The sequence below is a fragment of the Mesoplodon mirus genome (assembly GCF_964341445.2).
Source record: "Mesoplodon mirus genome assembly, chromosome: 1".
Classification (NCBI taxonomy): domain Eukaryota; kingdom Metazoa; phylum Chordata; class Mammalia; order Artiodactyla; family Ziphiidae; genus Mesoplodon; species Mesoplodon mirus.
The window spans coordinates 43,714,965-43,742,825 of record NC_138976.1 but is presented as its reverse complement, the minus strand read 5'-3'; the positions used below and the strand labels follow the sequence as shown (position 1 = coordinate 43,742,825).

At 41.3% G+C, this 27,861-nt stretch overlaps 1 protein-coding gene across 6 annotated transcripts in view; it reads left to right on the top strand.

Moving 5' to 3' along the window:
• Window positions 1-27,861, top strand: part of NTRK2 (neurotrophic receptor tyrosine kinase 2) — a gene marked incomplete at both ends in the record, with an annotated part of 393,544 nt that overhangs the window by 214,234 nt on the left and 151,449 nt on the right. For 2 of the 6 annotated variants that reach the window (XM_082612254.1, XM_082612253.1), the window contains one exon: window positions 13,749-13,937. In XM_082612254.1, the coding sequence (XP_082468380.1) occupies window positions 13,749-13,937 (189 nt within the window). Of the gene's footprint in view, window positions 1-7,664; window positions 7,713-13,748; window positions 13,938-15,342; window positions 15,360-17,740; window positions 18,410-21,701; window positions 21,719-27,861 lie in introns of those variants that run through there. The other 4 variants (XM_082612252.1, XM_082612256.1, XM_082612255.1 and 1 more) reach the window with 4 other exon arrangements.

Below are 27,861 nucleotides of genomic sequence, written 5' to 3'. Positions count from 1 at the left end.
TTCCGAGCAAGTCTATTTCATCTACTCCCACTTGAGGCTTCTGAACTTTGTCTGTAGCATTTAAAAATCATTTGAGTCTGATTTTATCTTTTTAATGCTGCAATAGAAGCGGACCAATTTTCCCTAATTAAAATAACATCTAATCTCTAGTAAGTGTCCTAGCATCTAGCAAGTAATCAATAAGTACTGCTTTTCAAAAATTGCTTTTGCAGAGCACAGGCCCTTCTTGCAAGACGAGGAAATAGTGACCCCAAAGCATCTGAGTAGGAGGAAATCTAGGCCAGTTGACTGAGTGCTTTTCTTTAAATTGCACATGATCTCACATTCCCAAAATACCCATGCTCAGGAAAGCTATATAAGGCCATGTGGCAATTTATTCCCAGTCATATGTGCCTGATGGTTAGTACTATAGACTGCTAGGGCTCAAACGGGCCTTCAATGCCACTTCTCAACCTCTGTCTTCATGGAGTAGGAAGCAGAGCCTATGAGGGAGGGAAGTGACTCGCCCAAGGTCATGCAGTTCATTTCTTACAGCATCTAGAGAGACCCTGCGCCTGACATCTGATCCAGCATCTTTATTACACACTCCTGCCCAGAATGCTGGGTTCTGGGTATTGCTCACTTTTAAATACTGTCTACCATGAGATTCCATGGGAGGGCCATAAATGATTCAAGAGGGCAGCAAATATGCTTGCAAAATATTGTGGTTTTTACGTTGAGTGTATAATTTGCATGTTGGTATTTTCATTACACTTGCTGTACTTCATATTGTTATGCTTTTAAAAATGGTTGTTCTCATGCATTCATTCAACAAGTATTTATTGAGGGTCTGTACTAGGCACTGAAGGTGGTGGTGAACTACATAGACAAGATCCCTGTAGCAAATCCTGTTGGTGCCCCACCAGGTCCTCCCAAGTCCCACCATCCCCATGCTGGCCTCTGTGCTGGCCCCCAGTGTCCTGCTGCAAACACCTGGGAATCTACCCCAGTGCTCTCTCTTAGCAGAATGACAGATGGTAGTTGGAAGGTAAATGACCCAACTTCCTCATGTTTTGGATGGGAAAACTCTGAGATGCATTCTACACCCTCTACCCAAGCACCCCAGGGATTTGAACTCTAGTTGTCCACAGTGTAACCTGCTGGATAACGCATCCACTGCAGGCTTCCCTCACTCCCTGTGTCACCGGCTCACTCCCCCTCTAGTTTTCCTGGATCCCTTCCTACTAAACTGCCTTCACTTGAATCCTTGTGTCAGAGTCTGTTTCCAGTGGGGGTGTGGGGGCTGAGCCTCTTCTAAGACAGTCACTGACTTTATGGAGCTCCAGTTCTAGTAAAGGATACAGACAAGAAATAATACCTGAAGTGAGTCAGGTCCTTTCTTGGTACATACTGAGAAGGAGGAGATGATAGTTAGTGAGAGGGGCTGAGAGAGGCTCGGGTTAGTGGTGAGGTCGGGGCTCCTCTGGGGTGTGATAGTTGCCCTGAAACCCAAAGGATGAGAGGTGGTGGTTAGGCATGAGAAGAGCCGAACAGAGGTTTCTGGAAGGAGGCAAGGAAGCGTGCAGAGTGAGCAGGAACAGGAAAGAGACCACTGTGGTCATTTCACAGGAGATGGGGGGGGGCGGGTGAGGCTGAGGGAGGCCACATGGTACGGGACTCTAGTCATCATCAGGAGTTTATCCTAGATGCAAGGAGAAACCTTTAAATGATATTAAGCAGGGGAATACAATAATCTGACTGATACCTGAAAATAATTACCCCAGCAGCTCTGCAGAGGAGAGATTCTGGGGAGGCAAGAACAGAGCAGGAGGTGAAGGAGAAGGTTGCTATAGAAGTTTAGGTGAGAGAGGAAAGATGGTTATCAGCACCCAGGTTCAAGTGTTGATAGGGAATATAATCAAATAGAATTGAAATGCAGAGTACCTATGCATTGATATCTTTGTCTCTGAAACCACTTGTATGTACTTCAGGGGTTCAGGGGTTCATTTTGAAATGAAGTAGCTTTGGAAAATCTAATGAAATCTGCGGAGTTTCACACTGTGGATTTAAAAATGTAGATATACGTGGAACACAATTATGAATTTGTTATGGATGGGGGATTTAGAGGTTATGGAGTCAGTTAATTTCTATGTGTACATGTGTGTATATCTTTCCCTTTGTATCGGTTAGGATAGGCTCTCTACCATAGTAAAAAAGTCCTGAAGTGGAAAATGGTTCAAACACAATAGTTTATTTCTTGCATATGGATGAAAGTTGGAGGATAAATAGCTCAGCTTCATTGGACCTCAGGTAGAAGAACTCAGTTTCTACACTGTCTGCATTCACCAAACAATACTGGGAGAATGAGCAGAGAATTTCTTTGCTATCTTCAAGTCATAACTTCCAAGTTTACCATAATCGTTGTCTTCAATCTTCCTTCTGGACAAGTAGAAGGGGAAAGAGTGTGGGGTAGCATACATGTATAAGTCATCCAGCCCAGGAGTGGTATTCAGTGCTATTCACACCTTCCATTGGCTGGAGTTTAATAGTATGGCCACGACTAACTGCAGGAAGGGCTGGAAAATGTAGTCTAGCTGTGGGCCCAGGGAAAAAGAGGGAAATACAGACTTCAGAGAGCAGCTGGCAGTTTCAGCCACAAAACACATATTTTTCTTTAAATTTGTCACACTGGAGGTCTTCAGTGTGCCTTTTCTTAAGAACAGTGGACATAACTCACATTGGAAGTTTGAGGGAAAGGAAAGGATGGAACCAATGAAGGCTGGTCAGGAGAAATCCAGGACCCTTTTTTTTTTTTTTTTTTTTTTTTTGCGGTATGTGGGCCTCTCACTGTTGTGGCCTCTCCCGTTGCGGAGCACAGGCTCCGGACGCGCAGGCTCAGCGGCCATGGCTCACGGACCTAGCCACTCCGCGGCATGTGGGATCTTGCCGGACCGGGGCACGAACCCGTGTCCCCTTCATCGGCAGGCGGACCCTCAACCACTGCGCCACCAGGGAAGCCCTCCAGGACCCTTTTGAACTGTGATTTTGGGAACTAGTTTAACTCAAAGTGAGCCCTCTTCTTGGTCTGTGGAGATGGGACATATATAAAGGTTGTGTCCTTAAGTAAAAGATTAAGTTTAAATTGAAGTGGAAACTTGGCCCCAAACTACACTATTCTGTGCCGAGGAACTGGAATTAATTTGAAGCAAACTATTACTCACTCCGATTATGTGTCAGTTGGAAAGAGAGATGATTATATTGTCCACAAAGCAGTCCTTTGCATTCGTTTCCTTTCCACTGCAATGACCAGTCATCCTACTTTGTGTGAGGTAACAGGCAGTCGGCTCACCCAAGCACTTACGGAACCTACTCTGGGCTCAATACTTTTCCTGCAGCAAGGAGCCCACAGCTCCTCTCTTATGTGTCCTTCGGGGAGTGGGTGTGGCCCACTCCCCGAAGGAGAGGAAGAAGAAGTTGGAGGTGAAGTGCATTTCTGTCAGTGAATCATATTCTCCCATTAGCTTCCATCATTACAGATGCTTTTCTTGGGGGCAGAGGGTGATGAGTTTTGCCTTAAAATATAAAGAAATTTCAATAATTAAAAAATATATATATATAAAAAGAAATTTCAATTGAGAACATAGCAAATTTTAATTCCTCCAGAGTTAGAAGAGCTGCTTTTCCTTCTAATATACAAAATCAATTTTTTCTGAAACTTACAAAAAAAAATCCAGAAATGGCATTCTCTTGAGGTCAGAGACCTTCTAAAAATCACATTTAGTGTTTGTACCATTCAGCACCACAGGGAAGATTAAGTTTCTTCCATGTTGCCTGTTTCTCGCTCTTTCCTCTGATTCTCTCCTTTGCATCATAAATATTCCTTTTCAACCCCCTAAATTTTAGTGATTTCCTCTGAGAGACTTTTGAAAAGGAATCTTTATTGCTATTTATTTTATTTAGAGTCCCATTTTAGAGCTGTTAATGTGTTAATACGCTATTTTCTTTTCTACATTTCTCTTCTCTGGATGGGGAAGATTGAACTTTCTTCAAGAAGAGATGGATTTAATTGGTTAATTTCATAATTTAGACTCTTTGTTGGTCTAGATTCCAAAAGAAGGAGTTCCTTTAAGCTCGCTGCAACTACATTTGCTTTTGAAGGAGGCCTTTATGTGGCAGTGAATAAAGTGTCTCTTATTAAGTAGAAAATAAATGAATCTTTGGCAGGACTCTGCTCCCAATGGGTAAAACATCACAGGAAATTGAGAAATTGTTTCTTTTTGGCCTTATGGGAAATTTTTGCGGGTGAAATTTAGTACCACGGTTTTAAGACTACTGCTTAAATTCATCAAGAAAACGTCGAACAAGGGACAGTTTTTGGAAGGGAGACGTATCAGTGTGATGATGCTCTGCCTAATCTGTTAAATTTTCCAAGAACTCTGGCATATGGTCAAGAAGATTATAGTCTCTCTTACGTAATAATTGTGTTACTGTTTAAAAGAACTTAGAAGTATTTTAGCAATTTAGGAATAAGTTTGTCAAAAGTTAGCCTCGTTGGATATCCTTTTATTTGTACCTACAAAAAAGGGTGTTTTTTTATGTGTCCAAGAAGAAATGTGTCCCAGCTGCAGCATCCAGCTTCTGTTCTCAGTTGGACTCTGGGCTCTGCTTAAACTTGAGCAGATCCACTTGGGACACTAGACCTGGGTTCTGAGATCCAGACCTGAGCCCCAGACACTGGATGCCTCCCTCTGAGGCTTTCTGCACATAGTCACCTTATTTGGGAATTATGCCCCACACCCATGCTGTGAGTTGAACCCGTTGCCTATTTTCCTGCCAGGTTCCTTGGAGACACTGGGCAGCATCACCATGTGTCTTGTAGTCTAAACCCAAGAATGTTCCTGTTCATTTCCGATATTCCCCTCAACTTGCAATCGATCGCTAAGTCCCCTTGATTCCCCTAAAGAGGCCGGACAGCCATCCCCTCCCCGTCTCTGCCCCACCTCCCCACTACCTGGCTCAGGTAACTATTCTCTCAGGCCCTGGTTTCTCCAGCAGCCTCTTCAACCAGTCTCTTGCCCTCAGTCTTTCTGTTACATCATCCTGTTTCCATCCTGCAGCCACTTTCTAAAATTAACTGTGATTATGTTCCTTCCTGGCCTGAAGTTGGTTGGTTGGTTTGTTTCTAGGGCCTACCTGCAATTTTTACCATAGATTCCAAACTCTTAACCTGGCCCTTGCTTATGTGTTTCAGCTTCTTTCCACTTTCCAGCTTCATCAGCCCTTTGACGAATGCTTCCCTCTCTAACCAGAACTGGACTATTTACAGTGAGAATGTCCTCCTCTGCTTTTTCCCATTCTTGGCAAATTTTAATCTATTGTCCAGAAGCCAGAGAACCCTCTCCCCTTACCAGCTTCCCAGATTCAGCCAAATACTCCTTGTTTGAGTTCCCATACACCCCGGTTGTACTTCCATGAGAGTTGATCCTTGATTGTAAACTCCTTGAGGGCAGACCATACAGCTCTTTGTATTTGAATCTTCTGCTATGCCTGCTGAATAAATAAATGAGGAATGAATGACTACTTTTAGTGCTTTTCTATATATAAGATTGAATCCTAATTGTAGTGTTGTAAACTTTGGCTAATTTTGGCTAAGTATTTTGGAGGATTGGAAAGGCAACTAAGAAAGAATGGAAAAACTGGATTTGGCATCAAAAGGCTGTGGCCTTTGCTAAGTCTGTCGGCCTCTCTGAGTCTCAGTCCCTTGTTAAGGAACTGGGACATATTACAGGGTTTGCCTGAGGACTAAGGGAGAAGTGTCTGAGGTGGGGGAGGCATTTTGTGAATTATGATGACTGCACAAGTGTTACCTGCTTTATTCTTATGCTTTTCATACCTGTAGTTCTCCCTACTGCACCTGTGTCAAACACCAGCCTAGGACACGTTGGGGGTGAGTGGTGTCATGCGGCACAGATGGGAGGGGAGTATTTACCAGGTCTCTGTTCAGTTAGGTGGAGACCTACTAATGGCAGGATGGACGTCGGAAATGGTTCACCCTTAGCTTTCCCATTGGAAATACACTCCACCCTCTTATACACTATTGGTGAAAGTAAGACCTCATGTAGTGGGAAAACAATTAGATAACGTGCATTGAGAACCTTAACAATATTTCCCCCTTTTGACACAGTAATTCCATTTCTGGGATTTATCTTGAGGGAATGATTCTGAAAATGGGGATGGGAGCACCTAAGACATGCAAAGATGTTCATTACAGTTGTGGTTATGATAGTGGATGATGGACAATAATCTGAATCAGGTAACCAGTGAGGAGTGCTATGGCCTTGCCCTTCAGTGGTTTCTCTGTAAGACAGAAACATGATTTTGAAAAAATACTCAAGTGAAACAAGGAGTCCAAATATTCAATCCACAATTTAATTAAAACTATGTAAATCAAACAAGTATAGAAAAACAAAAAGTGACCAGTAGGAAAATACACTCCATTTTGAAAGAGACAAGTCGTAACTAAGAAATCCACAGTCACAGCCTGGCCTTGCTACACTGAGGACCCAGTGAATGAGGTCACTTTCTTCTGTGCAAACGAATCTTTCTTTGGCATTGGATAGAGGCCAGACCTTCCTCCTGCCTTTTAAAATCTGGAAGAAAGCATTCAGAGGAATACCAATCAGAAGTAAAATTGGCTTAGAGCTGAAGTTGTAGAATACTAAGAAAGGAAAGGCTAAATGTACTTGAAAAAGATAGTAATCATGACAACTTTGTAAGGTATTTTTGAGTGTGCAAACTGTTTTCGTATGTATTTTTCATTTCGGTGGACTCTTCGCTTATGTAGCTTTTTATCCTGCCTATAAAAATCACTACAGATGTAAGGAGCTGAGAAACAGTTACTACTTATTTGGGCTCCATTCCCTTATTGGCCTCTTATCCAGGGATTTCCCCGCTGTGCAGAGTTTACTTTGAACCCAGCGGAAATTACCTAGAAGGGAACAGTCGGGCCCAGGAAATAAATAGACATTGTGTCATTATTCACTGGAGGACCTCCAAACATGTGGCACACTTTTTCCCACACGTGCCTCATGGAACCTTGTGTTATAAAGAGGCGCAGAGCTGCTGGGAGCTGCCCACCGTCACACAGCAAGTCAGTTGTAGAATTGTGATCCCCTTTTTTCCTCTTGAATTCCCATCTAGCCCAAGTGTCAGTTCTCCCACAGGGTTTCATGTTCCTTTTTTGTACTGTCTGTCTTAGCTCCAGAAAAGATCTGTTTTCTTTGATTATTTTCCCATATGTCTGTGGTTGAGAGCCATGGTGCATTTGTTGAATGCACTGTGTTGTTTTCATCCCTGCAGTTCCCTGTTTGATGATTCGATACTTAGGGAGAAGAGAGACAGTGAGAAGGAAAATCTGCTCAGTGCCTTTAACCCTAGGTTTGGGCCATTTTTCTCAAAGACAAGCTCTTGCTGTCTCTTATCTTATTCCAACCTCCATGTTCTCAGGATGAGAAATAAATCTTTACACAAAAACCCAGGTGTTAGTTTCCAGGTGTTTGAGGGGAAGCTTCGGTCCCCAGTGGAGCTTTTTGGGGCAGTTTGTTATTTCACTAGGGACAGTGCTGAACGCTTCTGGTTTAAACTTCTGTTTCGAAGTTTATTTTATGTTTTGTTGTGGTTTTCAGATTTCTCATGGTTTGGATTTGGGAAAGTAAAGTCAAGACAAGGTGTTGGTAAGTAGTTCCTCCTTCTTTGGATAAGTAATGAGTTTGTGTTGTTTAATTAGGATGAAACTGCTTTGACTCTCTTTATACTTGTTGGTCCTTGATTCTTTTTCTGTATTCCTGGTTTCTGATTTGCTGAAGAAAGAGGCCTAGAATTTTCCAGAAAAGGAATATTGACTTTAGTAAATGGTTTTGTATTTTTGGCATCACCTTGTTTGTATCCTATGGGGGAGTGTTAACTGTCATCCAGATCTAGCTTGTTGCTGCATTTTTAAGAAGGTTAAGGAAATAAAATGCAACTACACTCCAACTCCATGTACAGCAAACATTTGGCTGAATATTCAAGTCTGGGCAAGTTCGGATCTTAACTTTCTTCCATTGGCCAACATGTAATAAATTTCTGAATTGGGAAATCAGCTGTTCATTTATGACCACTTCTCTTTCAAAGCAAGACTCTAACGTCCAGACGCTATGATTTGTGCTTGATTGCATTCTGTTCCTTGCATTCAGACTATGTGCTGGCAATTGAAAGGCAGAGTTTGTAGCTATGAAATGAGTGCAGATAATGTAACTCATCACTAGGACTGGAATCAGGTGTGATCTCCCGGGACCTCCAATTTGTTCAGTATTTTCTATGGGTACAGAGACAATGAACGGGAATTGCTTAGAAGGCATGAAAAAACAAACTGTCTTTACATCTTGCCTGTGTATTTCCAAGATCTGGCCCCATCTTTAGTATCTGTTGGTTAGTATTTATTTCGGTAGCAAGGTTGGCTATAGGGAAAATTGTAAAATAGAGGAAGTGTACCAGGGTCATGGAGCCTTCCAGTTCTGAGCCATCCGCCCCATACGTGTTCATCCCATCCATACAAGGAAGCCTGTTTCCTTTCTCTTTTTGAGCCCGATAGCAGACCTTTCCTATTGGACAGCCTTTCTCAGTGTTGGTCCAGTGATCCAAAATCACTGAACCCAGAGGTGGCAGACTGAGCCAGAGAGGGCCTGAAGGGGGAAAGTCACCCTGACCCTTAGCTAGCCCCAGGAATTCCAAGACTAAAGCTCTTAACCAGCAAAGAGAAAGTGGAGTGTGGCAAAGTTGGAACATGAAGATCCACCAGCTCAGGACTTGTCTGTGACTCCCCAGAGATGAATTTCAGATCCAGCTGATCATAGGCACTTTGCCAAGATAGCAGAGAGATTGTCCATACAATCTTGAAGGCACCCTGTTCCAAGGCTTCGTGCTCACTCTGTATGTGGTGGTGAAGAGGGGAGTTGGGTGACAAACTCCCTCACAACAGCGCCATGAAATGGGGTCTTCCTTCCACTAAACAGCAAATCGGTGCAACCATGTAAATGTTTTGCTTTGTTTTTGTTTTAAATTTTTTTGAAGTAATATATATTTTTTTAAAACAGAAAAGAATAAAACAAACAAAAACACCATTTATCCCTGTACCCAGAGAGTGTTTGTTAACATAGAGAAAAATTATACATCCATAAGATTTTTCAAAAATTAACAGTACAGAAATGTAAATATTAAGCAATGTCTCTCTTACCCACCTCCATGGTTTCCCCCCACCATCTCTCTCCCAAGAGATGTACCTATCACATATTTCTTATGTCTTTACAAAGAAAATAAATTTTATGGCATATATAGATCCTTTGAAAATGTATACACCATACTCTTACTCTATCTCCCCTTTAAAAATAAAATTAATAGTTAACTATACTTATTGGCACTTTACATGGTGCAACCATGTACATGTTTTCCAGGCCAGTTTGCTCTGCAGAGAGGCAATTGTTCCTGGAAAGCTTCAAAAACTGGGCTTCACCCTTTTAGGCTACAGCAGAGGGAATTCTTCTCCAGAATTGTTCTTTCAGCTACAGTTCATCAGAAGTGCCACTGCTTTAAAATGTAGGTTTTATGATTTTTCAGCTGTGGTGAGGCCACAGGTCTGGAGACGACTGCCACTGAAAATAACATTTGTTACTCACAGATCCCAAGAGAAGAGGGCAGGCCATGCTACAGTGGGAACCGTGGTGCTGAAGGGGGCACAGGGTCCATCAGGAGGCAGAGGGAGTAAGGGGAAAACATAGACAAGAGCCTCTATTGTGGTTTCTGCAGAAAGGAATGGGCGAGGCAGGGTAAGCAGGTTTAGGACTGGCTGGGTTGAGTAAGGTCAGTGGGCTCTGGGATGTAGGGACAGTCCCCAGTTGTCTTATACCTGGCTCTGGGGCGATGGGGCAGGTAGATAGTGGCCTGGAGTGTGAGAGCCTGGTAAGTAATGCGGTTGGGGGCATAGACTGTGGATTGGTCAGTTTGTATATGAAACGTACTCTCATAGGCAAGTACTTTATTATCTCTAGGAATTGGCAGTCCCTCCTCTGTCACCAAAGCCTCAGATGTTGAAGCATCAGAATACAGAAAATAAAAGACATGGTTAATACAGCTATTTAAGAACAATAATCTGTCTCTCTTCTTGAAAGCATGTTGGTCTTGAGAGAAGGAAACTCTTTCTCCAGATGACCTACATCAATTCTTATCAGGGAAGAAAGTCTCAGTCAGGCTTAAAAATGTCTGTAAAGTCATTTATGCAGGATATGTTACTGAGCAGCTCTGGTAAAAGAAAAATGCCTCTTTGCATGTGAGACATATTAAAATAAAAATGGGCTAAAAATGTTTCCAGGCATAGCTCCTATTTGTCAGCTCAGTAATTAGAACTATGTACCCCAAACTCAGCAAGCTGCACATACCCAGCAATTTTAAACTTTTTGTTAATATTATAAGACATTTTTTTCAAGTCCTCCTATGAATTTCTCACCCGCTGTGATGTGCCCCTGACTCTTCTTCTGTCTGTCTTTTTGGGGTGTTTTCCCCACGTGCACAGACACATAACGAGACATCCATGATATGCACAGACAGGCTGCTGTCAAATTATATAGACATTCATCTTCCCCCCGAGAGCTTTCCCCCTCTGCAGCTTTGCTGTGCTCCATTCGATCAAAATGTTCATAGAAAAATGGTTGAATCTCTGCAACCTTGCCAGCTGTATCAATCTTCCAGGATTTGGAACATCAATAATGAAGAAAACAGCACTTGAATTAACATTCCACTTGATAAATTGTTGAGGTTTATATGTTGCTCAGATTTGTCAACAGTGACCTTCTGGCAAAATGAAAAAGCTTTTGAAAGATTACCTCTGGTGCTTTATACTGCTTCTGTGCTTAAAAAATTTCCCCCCAAACAGAGAACCTCTCCCCTTGGAATCTGTTACCTCAGAGTTGGGGGTTTTACTCAGCGAGGCCACAGGAGGGAAAGGGTGTCCTCTGGTGATGGAGAAGCAAAGAGCAAGTCCCTTGGTTGAACTCTTTAAGTAAGGCTCCACTGTGTACATGGCAGATGCTTCAGAGCCCGAATTCCTGGAGGAATTTCAACATTGTCTTCTAAGTATCATCCTCCTCCAAAATGATTGAATGTTATGGGAATGTGGATAGCCTGTCCTGGGCCAAAAGGGAATCAGAGGAAAAGCAACTGGGATCAGTGCGTTTCTAATTGTTGCAGGGAATCCAGAAGCAAATATCGCTGGCCTTCTGACAGCATGTGGAGTGTTTGAACATGGCAACTCTTGCATTTCTGGGGGTAAATGTGAAGCCTGGAATCTGTTGAGAAATGTGTGGCCTCTACTGCACCCTTCCTGGGGAGCTCAGACGGTAGCGTGCTTTGGTCACCTCGAAGGGGACAGCTGCACTGGGACTGGAGCAAGGGAGCCCATGATGGGAAGGTTTTATTGACAAGATGCAGAAAGCTTAGCATAACACATTTCCATTCTCCACCTCTGGGTTTAAGCTCTGGGTGATCAGGGCCTGTCAAGAAGCAAATCATAAAACAGGGACAGTTAAGGATATTAGAAAGGACTTGTCTGTGTAGCTATTCTTGGCAGAATTTCCACTGTTTACTAACACTGGTGAGCTAGGCTCAAGAAGAATACAACTGGTAAGCTTGCCTTTGCTTTGAGTGTTCTCTGGCTTCTAAACTGGCTGTGTGAGGACTTGCTTGCAGAATTAAGCCAGAGTGTATCATTAAAAGCAACTTAAATATACATCCCCTTGAGAGAGTGCTTTTAAAAATTACCTATAATAGCAGTTGGCTGCCTCCTGCCTAGTTTAAGATTCAGCTCGCTGGGGAATGTCATTATCCTTACAAACTGTGATAATCCCCATATAAGAGGGAAAATGGATCTTGGAGGTTGGGGGATGGATTACTGTGATATTTCGTAGGGAATTCAAAAAAGTATGATACAACAACTTTTGTTTCTATTGCTGTGCTTCTTACAGAAAAAGTAAAATGGGAGGAAGAGGTAGAGGTTTGCTGGAGGTGCTGAAACATCCTGGGGGGCTGGGCAAACACACGTGGTCTTGCTCAGGAAATAGCGATTAAGGCTTTCATTTCCCCAGTACACATTTTTCTTCTCCGAACATTGGATTTTGCCTTCTCATTGCCTTCCCTTTGTCTTTCCTCCATATCCTTTTCTTCCTGTCTTCCTCTTAGCTTATTATAGTAGCCCTGGCCAGTGGGAGCCTTCTGGAAGACCCTGCACCTATTCAGGATACTGTAGAATCCTGTGTACTATACTAGGGGGCTTTGTCTACTTTTCCTGTAGGGCGTGTCTGTCAAAAGCCACTGAGATCTTAATTGTTTGCAAGTTTTCAATGAATGTAGACCTTTATCTTTGTGAATGTATTTTTGGTTACAAACATTATAGGTCAATGGTTGAATTGTTTAGATAAGATACAGTAGACTGTATTTATGGGTATATACGTTCTGAGACTCTGGAAAGTTTAAATCTGGTATGAAAAGTGTTATGGTTATTGCTTTAGTATAAAGACATCCATGTAATGACACTACAAATAATGTTATAGCTAAAGAAAAAACAGGGAACTTTGCCATGGGGTTGGTCCATTATTGCTGTGAAAGTATTTTGCGTGCAAAAGTGGTGCCACTGCTGAGAGAATATACAGAAAGTGGAGCATAGTAATAGGACAGGCCAATGCAATTCTAGTAGACCAGTTATTTGTAAGTTTATTTAGTAATACTTAGTAGCAATTCATACTCATGAAGCACAGTTTCATATCAGTAGTTTCATTCCAGTCTCAGAAAGTAACAAGCAGATACTATTTTGCATATTTTACACATGTAAGCAGATGTAGAGGTATAAAAAAGGTAAGTGGCTTGTCCAAAGAGTGGTGAAAGGATCAGATCTTTGAACTTCTAGGACTGTACAACAGGAATCCTAGATTCATGCTGGGAGTTTCAATGAGAGATTGTTCTAAAGATGTTCAGAGAACAGAGAGGAAAGCTGCATATTGAATTACAGGAGAAGGAAGTAAAGAAATTGGAACCCTCACACATTGCTGTTGCAGATATAAAATATATAGTGCAGCCACTTTGGAAAACAGTTTGGCAGTTCCTGAAAATGTTAACCGTAAAGCTACTGTATGACCCAGCACTTCTGCCCAAGAGAAATGAAAACATATATCCACACAAAAACTTGTACATGAATGCACATAGCTACATTATTCATAATAGCCAAAAATTTTAAACCACCCAAATTTCTATCAATTGATGAATGGATCAACAAAATGGGGTGTATCCATGCAATAGAATATCATTTGGCAATAAAAAGGAATAAAGTAATGATGCATGCTACAACGTGAATCAACCTTAAAAACGTTAGGCTAAGTGAAAGAAGCCCCAAAGATCACATATTATATGATCCCATTGATATGAAATGTCCAAAATAGGTAAATCCATACAGATAAAAAGTAAATTTGTGGATGCCCAGGGCTGGAAGTGGGGAGAATGGGAAGCGACTGCTAATTGAGATGATAAAAATCTCCTAAAATTAGATTGTAGTGATGGTTTCACAACTCTTTGAATATGCTAAAACCCACTGAATTGTACACTTTAAATGGGTGAATTTTAGGTATGTGAATTATAGCTCAACAAAACCATGAAAAATTACAGGAGAATATGTATTTTTCCAACTCCAGGCCCAGCCTCAGTTATCAGCAATGACGATGACTCTGCCAGCCCACTCCATCACATCTCCAATGGGAGTAACACTCCGTCGTCTTCAGAGGGTGGCCCTGATGCTGTCATTATTGGAATGACCAAGATTCCTGTCATTGAAAATCCCCAGTACTTTGGCATCACCAATAGTCAGCTCAAGCCAGACACATGTAAGTACAGCTGTTTATACTTATTGGCCCATTTGCTGCATAGCTGTATCAAGCAGCATGTTTATCAGAGTCCCTGATGAGGATGACTGAGGGGAGGGTACAGTGTGAAATGTCTGAGGATTCTTGGGGCTTTGAGCCCAAGGAATAGATCATTTAGTTTGTTGATTATGGAGTTCTCAGGGTGTGTCTCCTGTTAGGATTGGAACTGTGGGCAGATACTGACTTCTCTTGAGATCCATTTTCCAAAACCATTGGTCAACATGAAGTTGGAATCAAGGCATGCTTATCCTGAAAAAGATAGACAGAAACCAGAAGTGTCATTAGAATGCACATACATCAGTTACAGAAGACAAGCAATTGGTGGGATTTAAATTTGGTTTATTGAAAGTCCTTAAAATATACACTAATAGTAGTCAGGAATGCTCTGTGTTGCACACAGGTGGTATCAATTTAGGTAGTTCTGTTTTCTTTGTTCAGTCCTAGTTCCCAGTATGAGGCTTGTTGTGATGTCACAATAGCAAAGGGACATTACAACAGATGGTCTGCCTGTTAAGTACACTGAGTTATATTTCTTAGAACCAAATTAACCCACTAGCCTCTGTTGGGAAACTTGGAATCTTTCTCTTATCCTATCTTCTGAGCCAGTGCTCAAATATAGAGACTGGAACACAGCCTGAAGGACAAGAAATAAAGTCACAGTAGACAAACAGGCTTATGCCACTGGAACTCCAGGCCTTCCCTTACACATGAATAAGGGGACATGAGGACTAGAATATCAGGTGGCTAAGGTCCCGGGGGTTCTCTGGCACTGACAAGTGAGTACCTTTTGTCTATCTGCATGTTCTTGCCCCATCTTAAATACTGTTCTCCTGCCCTGTCTCAGGTAAGGTAGGACTATTTCAAGGTTACATGTTGGGGACTGACTTTCCATTGAGAATGCTCATGGATAAGGGGACTTAGCAGTGAGTATCTTTTCAAATATAAAGAAACATCTGTAATTTCCTCCTATTCGTTCAAATTTATCCTGAGGAATGTTTAACAATGGATTTGAATTAAATCATTAGGGTGAACAGTATTACAGTCTTGTAATGTGTGAGACTGAACCTCAACATAACTTTCAGTTGAATATGTAATATGACAAGATAAATAGAATAGCATATGTGAAGAATATTGAGCTCCTTGAAATAAAAGGTATTCTTTGAAATCAAAGTATTATTAATTCTAATATTATTATTATGGTGTGAACATGATGTGTGGAGGTTTGCTTAAAGTGTGCACTTTGTTGAGATAAGCATCCTCCAATGGTTCCTGAAATGCCCTGCATGTATAACAGTCAAATACTGAATAAAGCAAAGCAAGATAGTGTAATGAGAGATTCTGTCATCATTTTGATTGTTCTCCCTAGGAACAGAGTACTTTGACATCCCTGTCACTACCACCAGCACCGGGCTGTATGATGTACTTTAGTTAACCTGAGACTGCATTAAAATTGAAGTTGACTAAAATCAACCTGTACTCAAAAATTTGCTTTTCTTTGTCAATGGAGGAAAGATAAAGCTGAATAATCAAGTAGGTAGCATTAGCCTAACAAGTCCAATAAGAGAAAATGAACCAATGAGCAAGAAAGCAAACAAATGAGAACTGATAGAATCAAGTGAGCTAGATGGCTTCTGAGTCTGTGGTTCTTTCTAGAAGTGCTTTCTTCCCTTAGAAATTCCACAAGAAAATTTCCAAAGGTCATTTCCTTAATCTAGAGTTCATAGAAGTTTTTACAAAGGTTTTGGATTAGACATTTTGGTAATTTTGGAGGAGTCTTGGTTTTGTGGCTCAGCCACTCCCACTTAGAAAGAGTTGGAAGAGAGTTGAGGAGACCTGCAGCTTCCCCTCAGCTTCTGCCCTCTACCAGAGGGTGCCAGAACATTGGTTGTTTGGTTGTTCCTTATAAAGTCTTTTGGGTCCTTCACTCAGCAGTCCTTACTGGCTCAGTGTTCTCAATCACTTAGTATCTTATCTCAGAAGAAATTTTCTTTCTTCCAAGCATCAAGCCATATGCTCTTTCATGATTTTAAGAACACTTAAAATAACACATCTTCCATAAATCCTTTTTCAAAGAAATGGGAATGAAGAAGCAATTTACTTCTCTCATTCCCTCTACCCTTTCTTAAATGTCATCCTTTACCCCATACTTTTTACCTTTATCTTCAATGTATCTGTTGCCTTTTGTGAAGTCCTGAGTATGACCACTCTGGTGTATGTTTCTCTAGTCTTGATTAGGTTAGATTGTAAGCTCCTAGGGAGCAGAAACTATACTTGTTGAACTACTTCTTCATAGCATGGGACATGATGTGCCTTTGGTGTTGGCCAGATGTTGACCAGATATGGCTATATATTGCTGAAATATTAATTACTAACAGACTTGTAACAAGTATAGAGGACCTTTTACATTGAGCCGTTTACATTGGGTCCTTTCCTATTAAATTTGCCTGCATAGACTTTGTTTGTTAGATGTATTTTTAACAACATGTTAGCCAGTTTAAATAGATTTAGATAGCAAATTTAGCAGAAATAAGCCTTTAACAAAAAATCCTTTCTTTTAAGATCCTAATTGTAGACATTCAGAAATTTAAATATTTCAAAATGCAAAGATCTGATGTACAGAGCGATCTGTTGCTATAGACCCATGATATTTTGGGAGTTTAGCTTTCAGTTAAGTTATTCCCATCAAGTATTTTTACAAGCAATCTCTAAAGAAGGGCTCTTCCAAGAAGTTGGATAGGTTACATCTGAAAAACAAATTTAAGAAGCTCTCAGAAAAAGTATGGCATTTTTCCCATGTGCTTAAAGCAAAATATCACATAGACAGTATACCACCAAGCTCTGGATCCATCAGAGGCTTGGGTCACAAACCAGCACTTCTACTTCTCTTTCCTAAAGCTGCCTGCTATTCAAACATGTTGGCTTTATATGTGTGCTCTTACAAACAGTGATCCCCGCTTATTTCACTGAATTGTAAGAATCTAATGTAGAAGGTGAAGTTCAATTCATTACATATTTATTGACTACCCACAATATTCCTACAATACTAAGAACTGGAAATTCGGTCATAATGATGGCATGTTCCTTGCCCTCAGGGAGTCTCCTTGGGGAGGCCAGTGGTGAAAGACTTCATCATATAATCACAATGCACTATGATAGCATAGCTTAGAGCAAGGATCCTAAACCCTGACAAGGATCAGGCAGGCCAATATGAGAAACAGGCTAGATCAGAAAGATGATATGGTATAGTGAAGATCATGATGACATGTGGGCTTGGTATTACCAGATACTCCAATTTTTCCAGAGAGAGCAGGCATTTTATATTTTATGTGAATTCTCCAAGATTTAAAACGCTGGGTGGAACCAACAAAATACATCAGCACAGTCAGATTTGGTCCACAATCCATCAACTGTTTGTGACCTTAAAGATCAATGAATACATACACCTTATTTTAAAGACAATGCTCAGAAATGGCTCATCCAAAAGTAATACAGCCTCCCTGCTTGTGTAGCTTTGCTCTAAAAATAGAACAACAAACAAACAAAAAATCATGATTAAACCATATTTTTTTAAATGATGTGTAAGATCATTTGAGTGAAGGATGATGATAAATTTTATCCCCCTAAGTAATTTTTCACTCTCAGGAGCTATGTGAGGTTTTCATTTACAAAGTCCAGAGGTTGTTTGCAGGATTTTAGAACAATCTGAACAGGGCTGAATTGCTCCTGAGCACTTTCCAATAGCAAGTCTGTCTACTTTATTGCAGGGCCCAGAGGTTCCCCCAAGACCGCCTGATAATAATTTGGTATTTGGAGGCTCCTGTGTCACTGCAGGAACTAAAGGAGGCTAAATCCATGCCTGATGGAGGAGAAGAGTTCTATGGTTATCTGCAAATTCTGGCCAGACAACATCTTGACGTCACTCCTTAGCTTCCAAAACCTAGCCAAGCAAGAAGTTGCCTTCCCAAGAGAAAGCAGTGTGCTCTAATGACTAAACCCTCAAAGTGCTATGCCACTCTAACTATAGACCCATCTCCTCGATCAATCAGGATGGCAAGATGGAGCTGAGGAGCTCAGCAACATCAAGGCTGGAGTTGGTCTTTAATTCAACTAGTCTGTGTAGACGTGCCTGAAAACCACATCATCTGTCCGCACGGGGTGTTTTCCCAGTAGGACTGACCAACCCGGCTCAAGGGCAGCCGTGCTGCTATCCTCTCCTTGACTGCTAAGGACATTTTTGACAGGGTACAATGGAAACACACCTTCTGAGCTGGAAAAAAAAGAAAGAAAGAAGGAAAGAAAGAAAGAAAGAAAGAAAAAAAAAAAAACACTTTAACCAGCAAAACCCCCGAATCATCAATCTTGGGTTCTCTTGAGGGTGGGAATGCGTTATAGCTTCCCCTGCAGGAAAAGCAAATGCCATAGACTTATTTTCATCCCTAGAATTGTGTCTTTCCTAGAGCAGCCTTGTAAATTAGCTAGGGTCCTAGGCAGAGGGCCTAAATTAAATGAGAATTGTCCTGAAATACATACTGTATGTGTTTGTTCTTACAGCGCATGCCCTCTATGTATATCTAGGGCTAGTAACTCTGTGGCAGATGCAGTTAAGGAATTATGACTTTTTTCCACTTTAATTCCATTTCCAATGAAATGGATGTTTATTGATTTCCTGCAGCGTGTGCCATACTCCAAGTATTATAGTTCACGTGTGTATATATGTTTGTGTGTGTGTTTTCCCATTGGTTACATGCTTATTAGGCAACTACGTAGATAAGCACAGATTCATAGACCAGCTAAGACTAAGGAGAATAAATATAATAAAGGGACGGAGTGTTTTAACAGTAGTTGAAAAGATCACACAGGACACCCCTCTTGTGCCCCTTAACTGCCATACCCACCCTGTCCTTGTGTTACCAACCAGGGGAGGGAATGGAAGTGGTATTTTTCACAGAACTGCAGAGGTTTTGAAAATGTTTGTAACATTACTTTGAGTACACATGAGCAAAAATTCTGAATCATATCCAAGACCTCAGGAGCTCGTTAGATCAAGGGATGAGAGCTATCAGAGGTTATCTTTGAACTTCAGTGCAATCTGTGCCCATGGTCCATTTTGATGGTCCATTTGAAGGAAGTAAAGACAGGCAGAAACAATTGCTATAGCACTTTCCTAGGTCCTTTGCCTACTAATTCTGTCTTTCAAAACTATGTTTTCTTCTAAGTATTTAATTGGCCAAACAATAACTGCTTTGGGAACTGTTTATATCCCTTTGAAGGCCATGGCCTGCACTTTAAAAATAACCTAAGTCTATTTTGCCCAGCATGAGTGTTAGGGGCGAGAGAATGCAGTTATTTTAGGAGCCTTAGAAATTGCTTCGTTTGTGGCACAGTGGGCTAACGACTTGTTTCATGGGGGTCTTCATGGCACATTGATCAGCCTCTGTAGGTCCCAATCCAATTCTATCTCTTGGTGCCATAGTCCCCCATTGCCAGCTATAACAGCTTGATACTATATTCTCCTTTCAACTCCAGAGGAGATGGTAAGACGCTATCAAATAATGCTTAAAAAAGCAACTTGAGTTCCCTCGAAGAAAGAAAACGAATACATGCTGCACGATTACATTTAAAACGTAAGCCATGTTACAAACTCTACTGAGAAGGAGATTTGTTAGGAAACCAGTTTCAAGCACATTTCCAACTAAGTAAAATAAGAGACATCATTCTATTAGCATTTGACCGCTGGGTGATATTGTTATCAAAAAAGAAATACCACCCAGTTACAGGGTACCTAGACCTCTTAGAGAAAACAGTCCATCTTACATTTAATGACTAAAAGGGAAAAACAATTATGGATTTAGGTCAGGGAGACACTCACAATGATATTCTGATTTTACTTCCACATTATCGGCCAACCAAGAGGGAATTATGCACCCCTCACACATCAGACAGTTCAGTCCAGTTTCACCAAATCATCAGTGATGTGCTGGAAGCATGCAGGCAGATGCAGGATGCTACTGCATTTCTTCTGGGTATTTCCCAACACCCAGCCCAACTGGAGAGTGGATACCAGCATGATGAATTTATCAAATGCACCCCCATTTTGGTATATGGTTGGTCACTCTTGCACGTGCCAACAGATTGGGGACCAGGACCAGCTCAGCAAACACATATGCAGAGGAACCTCTTATGTTGCTAAGCAGCTCCTGCTACCCAGATGCTTTGAACACTGAGTGCTCCCTGTGGTTAAGGAGAAATGAAAGAATGGGAGTTTTTCTTGGATGCGATGCTCGCTCACAGTTCAATTCTTCATGGCAGCTAATGTAACAGAGTGCAGGTTTTCTCCTTGTGAAGTTTCCTCTGCCTTTCCTAATTCTGCCAGCCAGAGAGGGTAAGCCACCATGGTTGGGATCTTCTCAGATTAGTCACTATGCCAGCTCTCCTTATGAAGTACAGCTATGCTGCCTTTCATTCACGATGTTGTACTTGTTTATTTGTTTGCTGTTTTTCTTGGTAGTTGTTACTTCTCTTGAAAGGCATGTAAGATGAATTTGCTCCACACCATGGACAGGAAAGAATTGGAGAGAGATCTACTTAGTTCAACCTGATAACCAAGCACAAAGGCAGTCTCACTCCTTGAGCTCAGCCTCTAGGAGGAAAGCTGCTTCCTGAGATGGAGACAGCAGCCCAAAGGGTTCCTGAGTCCATGCTGCCCTCTGTCTGAGCCGGCTCCCTTTGGCTGAGAAGATGCTGTGTGTTTCTGAATGCTTGGGCTCCCTCAGGGAGGGAAAAATTAGAAGGCAGCATCTCAAAGGAGAAGGACATGTCAGTATCACAATGACCTCCCCTCCATCCGCAGGGCTGAGGAGGTTCTTAGGCTGCAAAACTTTCAGTTTTAAAACTGGGACAGTCCTGGGCAAATGATAATGGATTGGTCACCCTAGTTGGTATAGCTCTGATGATTTCTGCTAGTAAGACAGACTTAAGTCCTCCTTACCCAGAATGCCTGCAGGTACCCTAAAATGCGATTCTTTAAAATAAATAATATAGGTTGTAGTTGGAAATTTGGAAAACATAAGAAACAAAGATGAAATAAAAACTCATCTGTAATTCCAACAGAGATAATTGCTGATAATATCCTTTGGATATCCAACTTCCTCGTCTTGTGAGTCTCCTTTTAACCTCCTGTGATATAAAATCTAACCACTTGTACCCTGGCCTTTATTTGTACTGGGCTTTGTTCATATTTCTATAGTAAAGGTTTGTCTTGGGTGAATTGCGTTGGAAAGTCCATAGGAGGCTTGCTGGGTATATTATTGTCAGTGTCAGATTTTCTATTTGCTTGGTGATGCATAGGGATTAAGACAGAGCTGGGCTGGACTGGCCATGACAGGTCGGGTTTTGAGGGACCGTGAATCCAGAGGAGCTTAGCTTTTCCAGGGCGAGTGTCACAGAGGAGACGAGCCTTGTGTTATGGGCCTGGAGGACTCAGGGAGCAAAAGGGTCCCGGATCTGCCAAGGCAGGCTGAGCGCTCCAGTTTAGGGTCAGCTCTCTGGATGACTCCAAATGTAGTTGTCTGCTCAGCTGGAGCAGATGGTCAGTTTTTGCCCCCAGTTCTTCACCCCAGCTGGGTAGCTCCTTTCAGAGAACCAAGTGTGCTGGATCTGAAAGGGCCAGTCTGGTTACATCTGATATGGTTCTCACTATTTAGAGATGCCTTTTCTTCCACCCAGGATTCCTCGGCTGTGCAAGGACCTCTGATGAATTGGAATCTCCCCTTAATCATTCAGCCTCACCTAAACTTGATGGAGTCAGTAGCCTAATATTCTCCAGTCTTCTCCTCATGAAATGCTTCCTCTTCTCATGTCTCAGGCATCAAGGCCTAAGCTGGGGTTCTGGCCAGGGGACTTCTATCAATAGTATGACATACAGGAGTATTTCAGAGTTGGCATTTTGCACAGTAATATTAAAGTTGATAGGTTCTAAAAATGAGTTCAGAACACATATTTTCCTATGATTTGTAAGAGATTAGATTTGTGTGACTTTGAACCAAAGGGGGTGGGAAGAATTCTAGAAAGGAAACAATAACCTAATGCCTAGTTTCTCTATTATACTTATCAGTTACTATATACGTTATGAGTATGGGTAGACATCAACATTCTTTTTACCCTGTTGCTATAATTTAGCACATTTATTTAACCATGCCATTGACCTTCTGAGTGCATTAAAGTAGAACCCAGGTTATTATGAGATAATGATGGCATTTAGACTAAGTGCCATATTCCTAATGTTCCAATAAGTGGTTGATATAGAGGGGACAGGATACCATCCCACACTACCTAATTATATCAAAAGAGCTAGTCTCCATGTTATGGAATGCTTTCATTAGAGGAGATTACATGATATATCTGCTTATAAAATAAGCAGAGATGACACCACTGAGTAGCCACCTCACATGTTTTCCTGAAAGAATGATGGATTTTCAGATCCGTTTATACTCTCATACCCACTACCGATCCCCACCCTTGCTCCTGAAAGGAGTTTGCTTTTACAAGTGAGTTTGCTTTTACGAGTGAGTTGCTAACGAACAGAGAGAAGCTAACTGGTTACCCAGGGACATAGTCTTACTTTCTAGTAATAGAGTACTCCGGCTAGCTGGACTAATTGGCCTCACATTGTCTCTATCCTGGCTTTACTTCCTCTGACCCATAAACATCAATTCCTTTTTTGCCCATCTCATTCTGTCATCTTCCCTCCTTTTCTCTATATATTAGGGTTCAGGAACCATGATGCTAATGATGACATTTCATCCTGGTTCCTAGCTCCATTAATGCCATTTCCTGATATCCAGGGAAGCAGTTATGATTCTATATCACTGCTTAAGCCTTATTTTGAGAGGACCATTTTCTTCTTTTCCAAGTGCTGTTCACTTTTAGGATATTTCTCTGCTCTTAAGAGCCTTTGTTTTGACTAACATAGCTTTGTGTACATATAAGGTTTTAGTTTTCCTTGAGCCCTACCTAGACCTTTATCAACATCGGTTTTGGAAGAGGAAAACTCTCATTTTCTTAGTAACATTTTGGTGATGGGGAGCTCTGCCTTAGATTCCTGAACTCCTGAGCTTTGAGGAGGAAGACAACGGCCAAGTAGCAAAGAGAGTGACCTTATCACTCACTTCCTGAGTCATGCGTCTCCTCTGGGCTCGTGTATACTCTCTGCTGTTTCCTGCACATTGCATCCCAAGTTTTAAATTAAAGTGGATCTTAGCCGCAATGGGGTCTAATGACTGATGCATGGGTACAGTCCTTGGTGTTAACAACCCAGGGCCTTCTTTTGTTCTTGTAGAAGAGATCTGTGTTTTCAAGAGCCAAGCTTCTGCATGGGGGCCAAGCTATGGGAAGGGGTTGTGAGGTTGGGGGTGAATCCATATGGTCTTCACACCTTCTGCCCACTTTTGGAAAGAGGGGGCTTTTGTGGATTGGTATGGATGACATTCCCCAAGGAGATCCTTCTGCTAACGGGCACCCAGTGTGGGCATTAGCGTGGTCCTCTCTCGGAGGTCTCCCTGATTCCCCGTGAAAGCAATGAACCCCTTACCGCTTGCTGGGCACCTGCCTGCTGCTTTGCTGTGCTGGTCTCAGCAGCTCTGCCCTCTGATGCTGCACCACGATCTGCAGAGGTGGGAGACGGAGGGGTCTCTGTTGACTGCTACGTGTTGCTTAACTTTATTTCCCTCTCTTATGTTTGAAGAGAGTGGACCTGAAACATAACCTGCATTCTTTTACTATGTTCAGAACCTCCAGGGCTTGTCCACACATATGTATAAATGATAATGGAGCTTGGAAATCTTTATTATACAGACATGCTGATGGAAATGAGATCTGTTGTATTGGAATTTGTGATGTAGTTGATCAGTCAGACCAAACTCGTACACTAATAAAGACAAGAGTGTCAGATTAATGGTCTCCGTTGCCTACTTTGTATCACCTACTAATAATTATTTTTACATAAACTTGAGAATATAATTCAGTGTTGGGATTCCTAAAAGCACTACAGACAGCCTCCTAGAAGTTGTGCCACTGATTCCCATTTAGCTCCCAAGCAGCCCCCTCTGCACCCAGCAGGGCCAGGATTAGGGTAATGTGGGGAGGCCCTCAATTAAAGTGCAGAATTTAAAGGGGCACCAACAACTCAGCCATCAAGGTAAATCATATTTCAATGCAATATTTTAAAAGCCAAAAATTAATGAAAGAAATCTATGAAGAAAATTTAAAAATTTTTTAATTAAGACAGGATTGAGAGGGCGGGGATTAGGGTGAAGTGAGTGCTACAAATTCAAGGTCAAATACTGTCATTATTTGGAATTTCAAGTTTTTTTCTTCATAGAGGTTTTTGTTAAATTTTATTTTTTTAATATTACATTAAGACATTATTCATAATGTTTTGATATTTTATATTAACTATAAATGGAATATAATCTTTAAAATTGTGAGTCACTATATTGTACACCTGAAACTTATATGATATTGTACATCAACTATACCTCAATAAAAAATAATTTAAAAAAATAAAGGGAAAAAATAAAACATTATTCATGTCGATTACTGAATTTGTGGTGCTCCCTTAAATTTTGTGCACAAGGCAAGAATCTCACTCCCCTCACCCTAGCTTGGCCCTTGACTCAGGCTCCTTTTGGCCAGGATCTTGTGTAAACCTCTGGCCTTTGCAAAGCTCTGTTTTGTATACATTAGCTGCTGGGTTGATTAGCTTTCAGTCTTCTCTCCTTTCCTGCATTCCTGGCCTAATTGTCCTTCTTGCCTCCATCCCATCTGCCTCTGGAGATACATTTCTCTGACTCCCTTTTGCTTAGCCAGCCTCAGCGTCCCCAGAACTAACCATCCTGTGCTATCTGCTGAAATATCTGCATAGATGGGCACTCTCATCTTCTGATGGCCTTTTTTTTGTATGTGACTATCCAGAGTGAGGAATGAAAAAGACTGCCACAAAAAAAAAAGAAAGAAGAAAAGAAAGAAAGACAAGAAAAGAGAGAGCAAGAGAGATTCTTTTAAAAAGGCAGAAAGGATAGGAGGGTCCGGGGATCTTCTTAGCAAATTTGAGAATTAATCTAGGGAAAAATTGGATAAAATTTTTAAATATAAGTGAAATTAAAAAATATTTTAGATATTGCTTCATTTCCCCACATTTGGAGTTGTAGTGTTAGATTTGCTAAGTTAGAGATATATACTCTTTGAGATTTAAAATACTCCATTTTCACTTAGCCTATTCCTTAATGTCATGAGCCCCTTTCGTAATGTATGCATTTTTTATTATTTTAAACAACCAATATCAAATGTCTTTTATGTGCCAGGTCTTATGAGTTGCATTTTCACATTAAAAAAAAAAAAAAAAAAAGAAGCCCTGTCAGCACTGCAGGATAGATATTATTACTCTGTTTTATAGATGAGAAAACTAAGTCTCGGAGAGCTTGAGAGGAAAAATAATGAACCCAAATTACAGCCCCAATGTGGGGGAGTTTCTGTTCAGTTCCCAGTCAGCCTCCCTGAAGTCTGGGGCTCTTCCCAGCTGAGTGCTGCTGCTGACCTTTTCCAAAAATAGCATGGAGCAATTTTGAAACTCTGCAAGAGGAATTGTAATGTTGGTGTTGTACCTTTCACATGGGCTTATCAAGGTAGGCTGAGGGTATTAACCTTCAAACATGCAGCCAGGGTCGTGCCAGATGGCGGGGAGTGGGTTTATTCCTGGGGAGAAAGGAGCCAGTAGTAGGCTGACCCCGGGCCTAGTCTCTAATGTAAGGGTTGACACAGGGGTCACTAGGGAGGTCTTCTCAATGGAGTCATTACCAGAAATACTAAATAATCATGAATAATAAACTCTTATTTTTATTTCTTGCTGGTTAAAATCATGTAAAATCCCTCTTCCTCCACCCCAACCCACTCTAAAATGTTAGCCTTTTTTGTTTTATTTCAGAAAACCCTAGGAAAAGAATCCTTTATCATAGATCTCTGACTCTTTCTTGGACACTTTCACTCCTCTGAGATAAGCACATCACTTTTCCTAGGTGAACTTGATGTCTGTCTCTCCAAAGACAGAGTTCAAAGAGTACCAAGAGTTTTAGGAGCCAGGTGAAGTGCACACATTTACTGAGGTTTGTAAACCAGTGTTGGGAGGGTTAAAGCACCCACAGCATCTGCCTGGGTCACCCTGTTCCAGGGAGACCAAGAGGACACAGGCTAATACTGCCTTCTCGATAACCATTCTACAGACAACCAATTTCAATGCCAGCCATGTGTGAACATCTTGTAGGACAGACAAGTCACTTTTCTGGCTTACCCTGTATGACTCATTGTTTTCATTTTCCATGCAAAGGTCTGTGTTTCCAAATTGCCTACTTGAAAGGGGTCAAGATTCTTATAGATATTTAGCCTTTAAGGAGTCTTTTTAAAAAACAGGAATCACCTTTGATAAGTGGCATTTCTTCCATGAGAAGAGCATGCATCAGGAGCTTCATAATGTCAGGGAGCTGATATTCTAAGGTATCTACTTTGTCACAGGGGCATGTACACCCACAGATTTGTAAGTGTGACTTCATGGTAATCTTGTAGTAAGTAGAGTAACACGTGCTCCCCCAAAACATCACATAACAATGCCTCACTGCGCATGACGAGTGCAGATGAATTAGAAATGGGGAGGTTAGCCAAAATGAATACATTCTTTTCTGACCCAATGTTTTACTCTCTTAATTATCTTAATAACTTAGAAAAGACCAGAGTTCGAGGGATGAATTATTCAGTTGCCGTTCAAAGGCCATCATAACAAATAAGGTTACAATCAAACTATTGTTTGTTGGAGATTTCTAGGCCCCCTAGACACCCATGCCTGTAACAGTACAAAGCTGTAAAGCTTGGGCAGCCCTTTAGTGTTTGTGAAGATGCAGCCCGAGAGCGGCTTGGAGAGACTACAGAGGATCAGACTTCACACAAGTAGAGTTGAAATATTTCCAAAGAGAATTTGATGAGTCTTTTGCTTACCCTGGAATAAGTATTGTGTGTGTTTTGCTTATACCTACCATTTGCCAATATGGAAAAGTTTCCTAATGAAGTGAAATCAAACAAATCTCTGACTAATAATACTGTGTGAAATCTTTAACAAAGAAACTCCCAGATAGGGCAGCATAGAGGGGATGAGGATGAAAGTTCAGATTTGGTTCAGTGTGTATAATCATATGTCTTTGTCGGATGATGAATGTGTATAATCAGGAAGTCACGTCTTACCCAGGAATTGAGTGGCAGTAGTCATCGAATGATATTGAAAATCGCAGATGGAAAGACTTATTGACAATTGTGTAAGTTTCTAACCACAGACTGTTCAATGGACAAACAAGTGCTTTAGCATCTCCAGCTCTTAGAACAGTACCCAGGACATTGCATAATAAACATGTGGTGAATAACTGAAGGAACACATGAATGGATAAGTGTATTTGCTGTGCTTGTAACTGTACTGTAGCTTTGGGAGAAAAATACGTCTCTACTTCACCAGGCATCTGACATGGCTAATAAGTTAAATTCTCCTCTGATTCTGTTAGGAGCAGAAGTTAGGCAACCTTTCCATTTGAATTGCTGAATTTGGTTACCCTCTCTGGTCTGAAAAGAGCTCTTAGAGGTCTCTAAACATGGAAATATTTAACTCATGATGGGTTAAGGCATACGAATTGTGATTTGGAAGGTACGGTAGCACAGGGGTTTAAAAGGCATTTAGAGGATAATCTTGTCATTCTAAGTATAACTGCAATGTCTCCATGAGAAAATGGCTCCCATTTCTAAATAATCAATGTGGAAATGGACTTTGGTAACTAGATTCATTTATGACTTGAGG